The following is a 15,979-nucleotide window of genomic DNA, read 5'->3' as shown; positions in this document are numbered from 1 at the left end:
AGGCTGTGCACCGGCCATGAAGATTCCAACCCGGCTCGGCGGCTCAAAGGGTCCGGAATACTGTCACCATCGGAACAACCCCTGAGCCTGCCATCTTGAAGTTGATACAACGAGTTTGACTCATCTGTGGACGACTCGCCGTCAGAGCCGGCGGCCGTCTCATCACCAGATCCAGACCCTCAGAGAGTCCTCCATGAACACATCCCACAAAAGCATGCTTCAAGGCAGGTAGAGCCCGGGCGGGTCGTGCACGCTGAGCCGTCTCGATGAGATCGGCGCAGAGATCCGGCTCAGGGCCCGGCTCACCAATCTTGCCAATGAAGACATGAATTCCGCCGAAGGGGACCCGGTACCCGTACTCAATTGAGCCGGCGTCGGGGCCCCAGTTTGCATCGTCGATGTAGAGCTTGCCGCGGCGACTCTTGGTCATCCGGCCCACAGCGTATCCCTTGAGCCCTTCGAAGCTGCCCTTCAAGAACTCAAATCCACCGTGCGCTGGCCCCACGGTGGGCGCCAACTGTCGTGGAATTGTCACGGCAGATGTCCTCGAGCTAGGACTTAGTCGTGGAGCCATCGCAGCTAGGAAGCTTAAAGGGGTTAAACGGGACAAGGAACACGAGGGTTATACTGGTTCGGCCCCTTACGGTGAAGGTAAAAGCCTACGTCCAGTTGAGGTGGTATTGATTAGGGTTTCGATGACCAGGGAGCTTAACTGCTATGCCTGGCTCTCGACGAGATCTTACTTGTCCTGAACCGCCGCCGGGTCGTCCCTTTATACAGAGAGGTTGACGCCCAGCGGCTCTCAGAGTCCCGGCCGGCTCATAACAGTGTCCGGCTCGGACTCTTATCTATTCCTGCCTTACACTACAAGTTTTACCCTAACAGCGGCTAATGCTACGGGCCTTAAGCCATCTCCGGGTCTTGGGCCCGTTATTGACCCGCCGTCCTCATCTTTGGTACTGGGCTTCGCGTAGTAACCATCATGGGTAACCCGGCCCCTCCTGGGCGGGTGACTCCAACGGTTATATCCTCAACAGGAAGGCTAGAGAGATTGGTGTCAATCAGGGCCGTCTTACTACCTTTGGAAGCAACACGTCTGCGACAGGGTTCTGTCTGAGACGCGACCCACCCCATGAGTGGGTCAAACTTGACCAGCATAACCCTTGAGTCTCATAGCTAGGGGCATCCCCAAATAAGATATGGGAAAGGAGGACAACCTGCAATTCAGGTTGTCGCCAATCCATTGTTGTTCAACCTTAGAGTATCCTAATATCACCACCTCACTCTTGTCGAAGTTGATCTTAGGACCAGACATGGCCTCAAAGCAAAGAAGAGGAACTTAAGGTTAACAATGTCAAGATCCGAGCCTTTGAGCATAATCATGGTGTCATTTGATTACTGCAGATACATGACACCACCCCAGGGATCAGGTGCACAACCACCCTAACTAGGTGGCCGGCCATCGTAGCTTTGTCCATGATGGCCGCAAGGGCATCGAAAGAAGAGCGGAGAAATGGGATCTCCCAGCCTCACCCTCGGGACGACCTAAAGAAGGGACCTACCTCCCCAATGATATTAATCGCCGTGCTACCACTCCGTACTAACTGCATGATCCAAGAGCACCACCTGTCATTGAACCCCCTACACTCAAGCACCAAGCGCAAGAAGGACTAGTCGAGGTAGTCATAAGCTTTTTGGAAATCAAGCTTAAGGAAGAAGGCCCTATGGCGTCATCTCCTAACCTCATGGACAATCATGAAGGGCCAAGATCCATCGTGGATGCGGGCGACCCTTCAGGAACACAGACTGGAATGGGTGTGCGGGGTGCTCTGCAATAGGAGATAGTCGTGTCGCACAAACCTTTGCAAAAATCCTCTTGAGGACATTAATTACCGTAATCGACCTAAAGTGTCGGATATCCGTCGCCCAACTATTTTGGGGATCAGGGTAATGACACCAAAGTTCAGGCGTGCCATGTCCAGCGTCCCAATATAAAATTCATGGAACATCGACATGAACATCGGCTGAAGTTGCGGCCAAAACTTTTGAAAGAAGGCTACCGGAGCCAGGTGCCAACCCCCCCCCCCCCCCCCTCTTCTGGCATGAATGGGAGTGTCAGCTCCCCATTGTCAAGGTCAGAAACCTGGGCCATCACTGGCCAAAATCAACCGCCAAGGAAACCACGTCGAATAGTGTTACAAACTGACGCACTGTCCAAATTTTATTTGCATTAAAATGTTCTTCAAGGCATAATACTACAGAAACAAATACATATGGTTTCCTTGAGAACGACACTGAGACTCTGAGAGCATAGGCTATTCGGCTCAGAAAAGAATAATGAAAGCAGGGTAGCTTACCTGCTGGTATGAAAGTGGATGGATGACAGCACCACTAACTTCCAGGAAATGATTTGGAGTTATGGAGTGCAAATCCCCTACCTGAAGAGTCAAATAAGTATGATGTGGCAAACTGAGGTTACAATAGAAAAATGAAGGCGGGCACGTTGTATTACAGGAGTAATACATCATATATACTGCTCTCGCGTATACAGATTAGATAAGATGTGTCAAGCTCGCAAACTACCTTCAGCTTTACTGTTAAAGGAGTTCCACCTCTTTCGACCTGCAAATTTATCTCCCTGCCAACGCTCTCATCAAGTAAGGACTCCATAGTGAGAAATTGTGTTACGATCTGTAAATAGTTAAGAACATCGTTCACTAAGAAATTAATGTGGTATGACAAATTAACATAACATGAAAAATGCATCAGCGAAAAGAAATATAGTGAACAACAAGCAGCCGAGTTTTATAGTTAGGTACAAGAAACATGAAATAACTTTCAGAGAACCAACACACAGAATTACAAATACTGATGGCCTGGTAAATACACAATCTAAAAATGCTTAGGGAAAACACTGCTATGCATGGTGGACGACTTGGAAGGAAAGAAATGTGAGGATCATCAAAAATAAACAAACAACACCAGCCCAGGCTCTCTCAAGGACGTTAGCTGGGAGTAATAGGATCACCTGCTTGATCCACAGGCCATTAGAACCTGATTAGGCTTTTCAGGCATGGTTTAGTTTTTCGGTGTGCGCCATCTCGGCACTTGGGCAAAGCCCTGGTTGTAGCTGTATCCGACTGCTCTGCTCTTGTATTTCTACCCCTACTATTTCAACGAAAAGCTGCTTAATAGTAGGGGCAGGGGTAGGATCACCTACTATTTCGGTGTGCGCCAGACGGGGTAGGTTAGGATTGTCCAAGGCATAGCCTCACCTCATGCCTTAACGCTTAATAGTTGGGGCAGGGGTAGGGTGCCTCGCCTCTTCTTTACTGCCTTAAAAACCATGGTCAATTGGGTGTGTGCATTGTTTAATAAGTTTCCTGATCTTACGTTTGGTGATACAGCAAAACAGAGGGAATCAGGGATATTCGGAAACAATCGTCCGCAATGGACGGGTGTTCCAATTCAAGTCACTGCTAATGGAGCGAGAACAATTTGAAGAATACACACTAATAAACTAGTATACTAAATCTTCATAACTTTCCGAAGGAAAGTCTTTTGGCATTCGATAACCTAGAGAACAGTCCATATACAACAGCAACCAAACTAAGAAGCAAACATTACCAAAGAATCAACAACCAGCATTCCAGTCTCACCTGCTGGAGAAACAAGTCGTACCACCTGTACTAGCAGAATTTCAAGGTGCAATTAATCATGTAGCACAGAGGCGTGAAAAGACAAAGTATACATCTTTCTCCAAACTAGAAAAGGGAGCACAGGAGGATCATACCTGCTCGGTTTCATTCCTGAGTCCAAGACGTCGAGTTTCTTCGAAACCTTTGTGTTGAAAAGTCATCTTTGAAAAGGACAGAATAAAAAATGGATCATGGATGATCTGAGTTCCCGAATAATAGATAAAACAATTACTCCCCCCATCCAAAAATGTAGGTTGCCATGGGATGCGTGCCATTAACCTTCAGTAATTAGCTCTCCAAAACAGAAAACTAAAACGGTAGCATCTACTCCCTCCGTTCGGAATTACTTGTCTCGGATATGAATGTATGTAGAACTAAAATACATCTAGATACATCCATTTCTGCGACAAGTAATTCCGAACGGAGGGAGTAATAGAACAAAAGGATCATCAGACAGAATGCACACCTGAAGTGTACCACGAGGAATATACGCAGATTCTGGCTTGCTGCCAAATGGGTCCCGACAGCCACGTATCAGATTGAGTGCTCTAACTACCTGGAACAATTTTGGCAGATAATGTTAGCAAAGCTAAGAGAACCACAAACAATTAATGGATTAAGTAGCAGATGATGATCTGGTTTCTATGATCCCAGAACATTTATGTTCTTCCTGTGCTTAGAGCATGAGGAAGTACTATATTAGTGTTGATACATAAACAACTTACACGGTCTAATGGAAGGTAGAAGGCCGAAGCACTGGAACTGGTGCTTCCTGCATTCAGTGCAACAGCTCTTCCTTGGCAATCAACAACAGGGGAACCACTAGAGCCACCTTTAGTACCAGATGCAGCCTAAAGAACAAAAAATATTTTAACTTATGAGCACTGGCAGCGGAGCAAATCACCTAACATTATTTTAGATGCATTGGCATCACCGATTGGAACAAAAAATACAGAATATTGGATAGCTGAAAAGAATTACCTGTATGTAAAATGTATTGAAATCGTTGTAGCCATCCCTTTTAGAAAAGTAAAAGAAGGTTAGGACTTCGAATTTATGCAGCAATACATAATGATCCATGGATTGAATATGCAAGCTTCGGTCATGTAAAGCAGGGCATACTTTTGGTAGTTTGGTGCTTCTCTATCAAATCGAGCCAATGTTCCCGGCAAGATTGAAACCTGTATCCAGTCAACATGAATCAACATGCAACCCATTCTATTGGATAACTCTCTTGTAAGGGATGAAATCTCCGATATCAAGGTGTACGCATGTAACTATATGGGCTATTTCAGAGCAGAAACTCAGCAACAGTTTGAAGTGATTTTTGGCCAAAAAAACAAATTTCGGCCAGCTCGGCGTGGGGAGAAATAAATCCCTTTGAGCCAAATAATTTCGGCCCGGTCAAAATTTGGTCAGATTTCGGTCAAAAAATTCAAATTTCGGTTTTGCACAAGATATTGCCAACTTTTTTGAAATGACCGAAATTCTGGGAGAAAAAAAACGCAAACCGAAAATTAAAACTGGGGGGGGGGGGGGGGGGGGGGGGTAGGACCTTTTCGCCGCTGTCATTACCGACAACCCGAATTTCCAGCCCCATAGATGCTGCTTCAGGTGCTAGAGGGATCTCCTCGTACTTAAGGTACTTTATGGCAGGTGGGTCATAGCGAAAAAAACCGAAATCATGTACCTGCTTAGAGAAGAGTGGGGGAGCTTGGATTAAAATACGCCATGAGCAACGGAATAAGCAGAAACGAATGGAATCAAATAGTAGTAGAACAAAAGCACTCACAGGATCTCTGTAGATGGCGTACACGGGTATCTCCTCCCTGTTCACAAAGATCGCCTCCGCGACCACAGGCCCAGGCCCGACGACGTGGCGGTTGGTGAGGATGATGCCGCGGGACTTGTCGACGACGAAGCCCGTGGCATGGCTGGTTCCCGCGACCCCGGTGTCGAAGGCGCGCGGCGCGGTGGCGTGGAGGACGACGACGGCGGGCACCACGCGGGAGAGCGCGCGGCGCCAGTCCTACGCCGTCTCCGAGGACACGGTCTCCATCGCCGGCTCGCCGCCGACCTCCGCTGTCACAGTCCTAGCATGGTTTTGAAAGAGGAAAAGGAATGGGATTCAACAATAATTTGGCTACAACGGAGAAGGGAGCTATTACGATCTCCTCTCCTCATACGCAAGCTGCACACTATTACGATCTCAGCTTTACAATTAGTACAATGCTCTGCTGTAATTAGATGACCTGCTGATCAGCAGCAGACGGGGGAAGGGGGCTCGACGACGGAGAAGACAACGGCTCCCCTCCGGCTGCCGCGGTGCGCGCCTCCAGCAGCCGTCGCCGCTCCCCTCTAGCCGGCCGCTTCCAGTCAGCCGCGTGTGTGGCCCGGGTCGTTGAGATGAATTTCTCATGTATGAGTGTGAAGGGAAGTTAGGCACCGAGCAACAAGCAGATGCCGCGAAATTATTGACATAGATGCCCCGAATTGGTTGCATTTGGCGAATAGGATGAACCCTAGATCCTAACTAGAGTAGCTAAAATGTTCTTCCTTAGCCTTTCGAGGGTATAATAGCATCCACAGTGGGACTTAGCAAGTTCGGCCACCCTAATCCCTAAACGTATGTGGGCGCGTTCAGATGTGACCATGGACTGCACATGATGACCTCTCAAAAGTCCTATCAGTCTATTCTTCTTATCAAATTCTCAAATCCATGCAAATCATGCATAGCAATCATATAGAATAAATTCACCACAATTTAACAATGCAACAAAACAAAATAGATCACAATTCAACAATTCGGACATGCCAAAATAAAATTTAATGGCCATGGCTAGGTAATGTGATGAATCACTCGCCGTATGCCATCCATGCAGCATTCCCTGCTGCCACCGCCGCTCTTGCCCTGTCGTACTCCCTGTGCAGGTTGATCTCCTTCTTCCCCTGAAGCCACGTTTTTCCTTCTGCATCCAGCTTGCGGCCGTTAACGTTATCCTCAAGTCTTTCATGTCTCGAGCAAGTTGCAACCTCTCCTTCTCAAGCTATATGCATCCGAAAGTCCATTCCTTCTCAAGCTCCCATTTGACAGACGCCTCTTGCTTCTCCAAGTCAATCTTCTCCCGCTCAATTTTTAACTTGTTGTTCACCCTCTCCCAGTCCCAATCTATCATCTTTTTTTGCACATCCAACATAAGCTTGTATCATTTTTTGTGTGTGTGAGTTGGTGTTGACTGTGTGCATCCTAGCTACGCAAAGGCCGGGTATATGCTCATTATGCTATGTATCTTCTTGATGCTCCATTTTGAGCTAATAAAATCCATCCTTTGTCGAAAAACCTCTCCTCTCCCGCCCCAGTTGGAAAAAATGTTCGTCCATGTGGTGGACATTTTAGTTGGCGCGACATTACGGGCGGCCTTCCTTTCTCCCACTTGTTTTCCATTACTTGTCGGTTATTCATCGGCACGGTGACTCATTGATTCTCCCCTACAACTTCTTTCTTTTCGTCATCCAATCAAATGGATTGTTGGGTGCTTGAGCCATCATTTTCTTCAACCTGTTGTCATCGGTCTTGTGGTCATCTACAAGTTGTATACATGTTGGTTGGCCATTCAATTTCATCTAACAATGAGTAAAACTAAATGGCTTCTTGATATAGGGTCAAGCCCTTTTCTACCTAATCATCATGAATTGGAGGTGGATTTGGGAAAAACACTAAGAACACAAGGGGAAAATCACAAGAGGAACACTCTATTGGACAATGTCCACACACAAGACACTAAAATCACAAGAAAAATGATAGATCTCAAGCATTCAAAAACAACAAGGGACAAGATACAAAGGTAGTTCATCCAAATCTCTAGGAGAGATTGGGCTTGATGCTTGTGGGAAGTCTTTCCTCTCCATAAGTGGAGGCCTTGGAAAATTTTTCCAATGGAGGTCTTATCTCCAAAGGAGAGGTGATAGGTCCCACAAACGGGGGATACATGAGCTAAGCTCTTTAGTTTAGTTATAATCTTAGCTAACCCTAGAAATGAGGAGGCGCGTCTATTTATAGTGCTAGGGCGAAAGGGTAGGTGGGAGAGGGATACATGGGCTTGAGGCCCAAAACTGCATGCAAGCAGACACCGGATGTCCGGTGGGCATTGGATGTCCGATCCATCTGGGATGACCTTCAGGTATCCTTTTGAGGGAATTTCGGTGTGCACCGGATGTCTAGTATGTTGGGGAACGTAGTAATTTCAAAAAAAAATCCTAAGCACACGCAAGATCATGGTGATGCATAGCAACGAGAGGGGAGAGTGTTGTCCACGTACCCTCGTAGAACGAAAGCGGAAGCGTTATGACAACGTGGTTGATGTAGTCGTACGTCTTCACGATCGACCGATCCTAGTACCGAACATACTGTTGGGGAACGTAGTAATTTCAAAAAAATTCCTACGCACACTCAAGATCATGGTGATGCATAGCAACGAGAGGGGAGAGTGTTGTCCACGTACCCTCGTAGACCGAAAGCGGAAGCGTTAGCACAACGCGGTTGATGTAGTCGTACGTCTTCACGATCCGACCGATCAAGTACCGAACGCACGGCACCTCCGAGTTCAGCACACGTTCAGCCCGATGACGTCCCTCGAACTCCGATCCAGCCGAGTGTTGAGGGAGAGTTTCGTCAGCACGACGGCGTGGTGACGATGATGATGTTCTACCGATGGAGGGCTTCGCCTAAGCACCGCTACAGTATTATCGAGGTGGACTATGGTGGAGGGGGGGCACCGCACACGGCTAAAAGATCACAAGATCAATTGTTGTGTCTCTAGGGTGCCCCCCTGCCCCCGTATATAAAGGAGCAAGGGGGAGGTGTGGCCGGCCAGGAGGGGGGCGCCAGGAGGAGTCCTACTCCCACCGGGAGTAGGACTCCCTCCCTTTTCCTTGTTGGATTAGGAGAAGAGGGGGAAAGAGGTGGAGGAGAAGAAGGAAAGGGGGGCACCGCCCCCTCTCCTTGTCCTATTCGGACTAGGGGGGAGGGGCACGCGGCCCTTGCCCTGGCCGCCTCTCCTCTTCTCCACTAAGGCCCACTATGGCCCATTAAGCCCCCGGGGGGTTCCGGTAACCCCTCCGGTACTCCGGTAAAATCCCGATTTCACCCGGAACACTTCCGATATCCAAATATAGGCTTCCAATATATCAATCTTCATGTCTCGACCATTCGAGACTCCTCGTCATGTCCGTGATCACATCCGGGACTCCGAACAATCTTCGGTACATCAAAACATATAAACTCATAATATAACTGTCATCGAAACGTTAAGCGTGCGGACCCTACGGGTTCGAGAACTATGTAGACATGACCGAGAAACGTCTCCGGTCAATAACCAATAGCGGAACCTGGATGCTCATATTGGCTCCCACATATTCTACGAAGATCTTTATCGGTCAGACCGCATAACAACATACGTTGTTCCCTTTGTCATCGGTATGTTACTTGCCCGAGATTCGATCGTCGGTATCTCAATACCTAGTTCAATCTCGTTACCGGCAAGTCTCTTTACTCGTTCCGTAATACATCATCCCGCAACTAACTCATTAGTTGCAATGCTTGCAAGGCTTAAGTGATGTGCATTACCGAGTGGGCCCAGAGATACCTCTCCGACAATCGGAGTGACAAATCCTAATCTCGAAATACGCCAACCCAACAAGTACCTTCGGAGACACCTGTAGAGCACCTTTATAATCACCCAGTTACGTTGTGACGTTTGGTAGCACACAAAGTGTTCCTCCGGTAAACGGGAGTTGCATAATCTCATAGTCATAGGAACATGTATAAGTCATGAAGAAAGCAATAGCAACATACTAAACGATCGAGTGCTAAGCTAACGGAATGGGTCAAGTCAATCACATCATTCTCCTAATGATGTGATCCCGTTAACAAATGACAACCCATGTCAATGGCTAGGAAACATAACCATCTTTGATCAACGAGCTAGTCAAGTAGAGGCATACTAGTGACACTCTGTTTGTCTATGTATTCACACATGTATTATGTTTCCGGTTAATACAATTCTAGCATGAATAATAAACATTTATCATGATATAAGGAAATAAATAATAACTTTATTATTGCCTCTAGGGCATATCTCCTTCAGTCTCCCACTTGCACTAGAGTCAATAATCTAGATTACACAGTAATGATTCTAACAGCCATGGAGCATTGGTGCTGATCATGTTTTGCTCGTGGAAGAGGCTTAGTCAACGGGTCTGCAACATTCACATCCGTATGTATCTTGCAAATTTCTATGTCTCCCACCTGGACTAAATCCCGGATGGAATTGAAGCGTCTGTTGATGTGCTTGGTTCTCTTGTGAAATCTGGATTCCTTCGCCAAGGCAATTGTACCAGTATTGTCACAAAAGATTTTAATTGGACCCGATGCACTAGGTATGACACCTAGGTCGGATATGAACTCCTTCATCCAGACTCCTTCATTTGCTGCTTCCGAAGCAGCTATGTACTCCGCTTCACACGTAGATCCCGCCACGACGCTTTCTTTAGAACTGCACCAACTGACAGCTCCACCGTTCAATGTAAACACGTATCCGGTTTGCGATTTAGAATCGTCCGGATCAGTGTCAAAGCTTGCATCAACGTAACCATTTACGATGAGCTCTTTGTCACTTCCATAAACGAGAAACATATCCTTAGTCCTTTTCAGGTATTTCAGGATGTTCTTGATCGCGGTCCAGTGATCCACTCCTGGATTACTTTGGTACCTCCCTGCTAGACTTATAGCAAGGCACACATCAGGTCTGGTACACAGCATTGCATACATGATAGAGCCTATGGCTGAAGCATAGGAAACATCTTTCATTTTCTCTCTATCTTCTGCAGTGGTCGGGCATTGAGTCTTACTCAACTTCACACCTTGTAACACAGGCAAGAACCCCTTCTTTGCTTGATCCATTTTGAACTTCTTCAAAACTTTGTCAAGGTATGTGCTTTGTGAAAGTCCTATTAAGCGTCTTGATCTATCTCTATAGATCTTAATGCCTAATATATATGCAGCTTCACCGAGGTCTTTCATTGAAAAACTCTTATTCAAGTATCCCTTTATGCTATCCAGAAATTCTATATCATTTCCAATCAGTAATATGTCATCCACATATAATATCAGAAATGCTACTGAGCTCCCACTCACTTTCTTGTAAATACAGGCTTCTCCAAAAGTCTGTATAAAACCAAATGCTTTGATCACACTATCAAAGCATTTATTCCAACTCCGAGAGGCTTGCACCAGCCCATAAATGGATCGCTGGAGCTTGCACACTTTGTTAGCTCCCTTTGGATCGACAAAACCTTCCGGTTGCATCATATACAACTCTTCTTCCAGAAATCCATTCAGGAATGCAGTTTTGACATCCATTTGCCAAATTTCATAATCATAAAATGCGGCAATTGCTAGCATGATTTGGACAGACTTAAGCATCGCTACGGGTGAGAAGGTCTCGTCGTAGTCAATCCCTTGAACTTGTCGAAAACCTTTCGCAACAAGTCGAGCTTTATAGACAGTAACATTACCGTCAGCTTCAGTCTTCTTCTTGAAGATCCATTTATTTTCAATGGCTTGCCGATCATTGGGCAAGTCAACCAAAGTCCACACTTTGTTCTCATACATGGATCCCATCTCAGATTTCATGGCCTCAAGCCATTTTGCGGAATCTGGGCTCACCATCGCTTCTTCATAGTTCGTAGGTTCGTCATGGTCTAGTAACATAACCTCCAGAACAGGATTACCATACCACTCTGGTGCGGTCTTACCCTGGTTGACCTACGAGGTTCAGTAAAAACTTGATCTAAAGTTCCATGATCATCATCATTAACTTCCTCACTAATTGGTGTAGGCGTCACAGGAACAGATTTCTGTGATGAGCTACTTTCCAATAAGGGAGCAGGTACAGTTACCTCATCAAGTTCTACTTTCCTCCCACTCACTTCTTTCGAGAGAAACTCCTTCTCTAGAAAGGATCCATTCTTAGCAACGAATGTCTTGCCTTCGGATCTGTGATAGAAGGTGTACCCAACAGTCTCCTTTGGGTATCCTATGAAGACACATTTCTCCGATTTGGGTTCGAGCTTATCGGGTTGAAGCTTTTTCACATAAGCATCATAGCCCCAAACTTTAAGAAACGACAACTTTGGTTTCTTGTCAAACCACAGTTCATAAGGCGTCGTCTCAACGGATTTCGATGGTGCCCTATTTAACGTGAATGCAGCCGTCTCTAAAGCATAACCCCAAAACGATAGCGGTAAATCAGTAAGAGACATCATAGATCGCACCATATCTAGTAAAGTACGATTACGACGTTCGGGCACACCATTACGCTGTGGTGTTCCGGGTGGCGTGAGTTGCGAAACTATTCCGCATTGTTTCAAATGTAGACCAAACTCGTAACTCAAATATTCTCCTCCACGATCAGATCGTAGAAACTTTATTTTCTTGTTACGATGATTTTCAACTTCACTCTAAAATTCTTTGAACTTTTCAAACGTTTCAGACTTATGTTTCATTAAGTAGATATACCCATATCTGCTTAAATCATCTGTGAAGGTGAGAAAATAACGATATCTGCCACGAGCCTCAACATTCATCGGACCACATACATCTGTATGTATGATTTCCAACAAATCTGTTGCTCTCTCCATAGTACCGGAGAACGGCGTTTTAGTCATCTTGCCCATGAGGCACGGTTCGCAAGTACCAAGTGATTCATTATCAAGTGGTTCCAAAAGTTCTCCGGTCAATGTAGACATGACCGAGACACGTCTCCGGTCAATAACCAATAGCGGAATCTGGATGCTCATATTGGCTCCCACATATTCTACGAAGATGTTTATCGGTCAGACCGCATAACAACATACGTTGTTCCCTTTGTCATCGGTATGTTACTTGCCCGAGATCCGATCGTCGGTATCTCAATACCTAGTTCAATCTCGTTACCGGCAAGTCTCTTTACTCGTTCCGTAATACATCATCCTGCAACTAACTCATTAGTTGCAATGCTTGCAAGGCTTAAGTGATGTGCATTACCGAGTGGGCCCAGAGATACCTCTCCGACAATCGGAGTGACAAATCCTAATATCGAAATACACCAACCCAACAAGTACCTTCGGAGACACCTGTAGAGCACCTTTATAATCACCCAGTTACGTTGTGACGTTTGGTAGCACACAAAGTGTTCCTCCGGTAAACGGGAGTTGCATAATCTCATAGTCATAGGAACATGTATAAGTCATGAAGAAAGCAATAGCAATATACTAAACGATCGAGTGCTAAGCTAACGGAATGGGTCAAGTCAATCACATCATTCTCCTAATGATGTGATCCCGTTAATCAAATGACAACCCATGTCAATGGCTAGGAAACTTAACCATCTTTGATCAACGAGCTAGTCAGGTAGAGGCATACTAGTGACACTCTGTTTGTGTATGTATTCACACATGTATTATGTTTCGAGTTAATACAATTCTAGCATGAATAATAAACATTTATCATGATATAAGGAAATAAATAATAACTTTATTATTGCCTCTAGGGCATATTTCCTTCACATACGGCACCTCCGCGATCTGCACACGTTCAGCTCGGTGACGTCCCGCGAACTCACGATCTAGTAGAGTGTCGAGGGAGAGCTTCGTCAGCACGACGGCGTGATGACGGTGATGATGAAGCTACCGGCACAGGGCTTCGTCTAAGCACTACGACGATATGACCGAGGTGGATTATGGTGGAGGGGGCCACCGCACAAGGCTAAGAGATCAATGATCAACTTGTGTGTCTATGGGGTGCCCCCTCCCCCGTATATAAAGGAGTAGAGGAGGGGGAGGGCCGGCCCTCTACTATGGCGCGCCGTGGGGAGTCCTACTCCCATCGGGAGTAGGATTCCCCCCTTTCCATGTAGTAGAGTAGGAGAGAAGGACGGAGGAGAGAGGAAGAAGGAAAGGGGGGCGCCCCCCCTTCCTAGTCCAATTCGGACCAAAGGGGGAGGGGGCGCGCGGCCTGCCCTTGTTGGGGAACGTAGCAGAAATTCAAAATTTTCTACGCATCACCAAGATCAATCTATGGAGTAATCTAGCAACGAGGGGAAGGGGAGTGCATCTACATACCCTTGTAGATCGCGAGCGGAAGCGTTCAAGAGAAAGGGGTTGATGGAGACGTACTCGTCGTGATCCAAATCACCGATGATCCTAGCGCCGAACGGACGGCACCTCCGCGTTCAACACACGTACGGAGCAGCGACGTCTCCTCCTTCTTGATCCAGCAAGGGGGGAGGAGAGGTTGATGGAGATCCAGCAGCATGACGGCGTGGTGGTGGAAGTAGCGGGGATCCCGGTAGGGCTTCGCCAAGCACTAACGGGAGGGAGAGGTGTCACGGGAGGGAAAGGGAGGCGCCAGGGGCTTGGATTGCTGCTGCCCTCCCTTCCCCCACTATATATAGGGCCAAGGGAGAGGGGGGGCGCAGCCTTGGCCCTTCCTCCAAGGAAGGGTGCGGCCAGGGAGGAGTCCTTCCTCCCCAAGGCACCTCGGAGGTGCCTTCCCCCTTTAGGACTCTCCGTTTATCTTATCTCTTGGCGCATGGGCCTCTTGGGGCTGGTTCCCTTGGCCCATATAGGCCAAGCGCACCCCCTACAGCCCATGTGGCCCACCGGGGCTGGTGGACCCCCGGACCCCTTTCGGCACTCCCGGTACAATACCGATAAAGTGCGAAACTTTTCCGGCGACCAAAATAAGACTTCCCATATATAAATCTTTACCTCCGGACCATTCCGGAACTCCTCGTGACATTCGGGATCTCATCCGGGACTCCGAACAACTTTCGGGTTACCGCATACTAATATCTCTACAACCCTAGCGTCACCGAACCTTAAGTGTGTAGACCCTACGGGTTCGGGAGACACGCAGACATGACCGAGACGACTCTCCGGTCAATAACCAACAGCGGGATCTGGATACCCATGTTGGCTCCCACATGTTCCACGATGATCTCATCGGATGAACCACGATGTCGAGGATTCAATCAATCCCGTATACAATTCCCTTTGTCTAGCGGTATGTTACTTGCCCGAGATTCGATCGTCGGTATCCCAATACCTTGTTCAATCTCGTTACCGGCAAGTCTCTTTACTCGTTCCGTAACTCACTTCATCCCGTGATCAACTCCTTGGTCACATTGTGCACATTATGATGATGTCCTACCGAGTGGGCCCAGAGATACCTCTCCGTTTACGCGGAGTGACAAATCCCAGTCTCGATTCGTGCCAACCCAACAGACACTTTCGGAGATACCTGTAGTGCACCTTTATAGCCACCCAGTTACGTTGTGACGTTTGGTACACCCAAAGCATTCCTACGGTATCCGGGAGTTGCAAAATCTCATGGTCTAAGGAAATGATACTTGACATTAGAAAAGCTCTGAGCAAACGAACTACACGATCTTGTGCTAGGCTTAGGATTGGGTCTTGTCCATCACATCATTCTCCTAATGATGTGATCCCGTTATCAACGACATCCAATGTCCATGGTTAGGAAACCGTAACCATCTATTGATCAACGAGCTAGTCAACTAGAGGCTTACTAGGGACATGGTGTTGTCTATGTATCCACACATGTATCTGAGTTTCCTATCAATACAATTCTAGCATGGATAATAAACGATTATCATGAACAAGGAAATATAATAATAACCTATTTATTATTTCCTCTAGGGCATATTTCCAACAGCCCTGGCCGCCCCTCTCTCTCTCCACTAAGGCCCATATGGCCCATTAAACTCCCCGGGGGGTTCCGGTAACCCCCCGGTACTCCGGTATGTGCCCGAACTCACTCGAAACACTTCCGATGTCCAAACATAGTCATCCAATATATTTATCTTTATGTCTCGACCATTTCGAGACTCCTCGTCATATCCGTGATCATATCCGGGACTCCGAACAACCTTCGGTACATCAAAACACATAAATTCATAATATCGATCGTCACCGAACGTTAAGCGTGCGGACCCTACGGGTTCGAGAACTATGTAGACATGACCGAGACTCATCTCCGGTCAATAAACATTAGCGGAACCTGGATGCTCATATTGTCTCCTACATATTCTACAAAGATCTTTATCGGTCAAACCGCATAACAACATACATTGTTCCCTTTGTCATCGGTATGTTACTTGCCCGAGATTCGATCGTCAATATCTCAATACCTAGTTCAATCTCGTTACCGGCAAGTCTCT

At 46.9% G+C, this 15,979-nt stretch overlaps 1 protein-coding gene across 1 annotated transcript; it reads right to left on the bottom strand.

Annotated features, from left to right (window-relative positions):
* Positions 1-2,214: 2,214 nt before the first annotated feature.
* LOC123141314 (protease Do-like 7) lies at positions 2,215-6,244 on the bottom strand. The gene is made up of 9 exons (XM_044560491.1): positions 5,491-6,244; positions 5,254-5,388; positions 4,821-4,879; positions 4,680-4,716; positions 4,424-4,549; positions 4,165-4,254; positions 3,794-3,859; positions 2,584-2,691; positions 2,215-2,438 (listed from the first exon to the last, which is right to left on the bottom strand). Exons 2-9 carry the CDS (start codon positions 5,296-5,298, stop codon positions 2,325-2,327), a joined length of 645 nt encoding a protein of 214 aa, XP_044416426.1. The 5' UTR covers positions 5,299-5,388; positions 5,491-6,244; the 3' UTR covers positions 2,215-2,324.
* Positions 6,245-15,979: the final 9,735 nt, after the last annotated feature.

The sequence above is a fragment of the Triticum aestivum genome, chromosome 6D, assembly GCF_018294505.1.
Source record: "Triticum aestivum cultivar Chinese Spring chromosome 6D, IWGSC CS RefSeq v2.1, whole genome shotgun sequence".
NCBI lineage: Eukaryota > Viridiplantae > Streptophyta > Magnoliopsida > Poales > Poaceae > Triticum > Triticum aestivum.
The sequence above is the reverse complement of the archived record's forward strand: the minus strand, read 5'-3'. Positions and strand labels throughout refer to the sequence as shown.

Excerpts from the sequence above, each read along its gene's own strand:
- LOC123141314 (XM_044560491.1), bottom strand. The coding sequence starts at position 5,298 with ATGGGGCTGGAAATTCGGGTTGTCGGTAATGACAGCGGCGAAAAG. Across the intron at positions 4,550-4,679 it reads TCAATACATTTTACATACAG|GCTGCATCTGGTACTAAAGG; the intron begins GTAATTCTTTTC and ends TTTGTTCTTTAG. Across the intron at positions 4,255-4,423 it reads TCTACCTTCCATTAGACCGT|GTAGTTAGAGCACTCAATCT; the intron begins GTAAGTTGTTTA and ends AAATTGTTCCAG.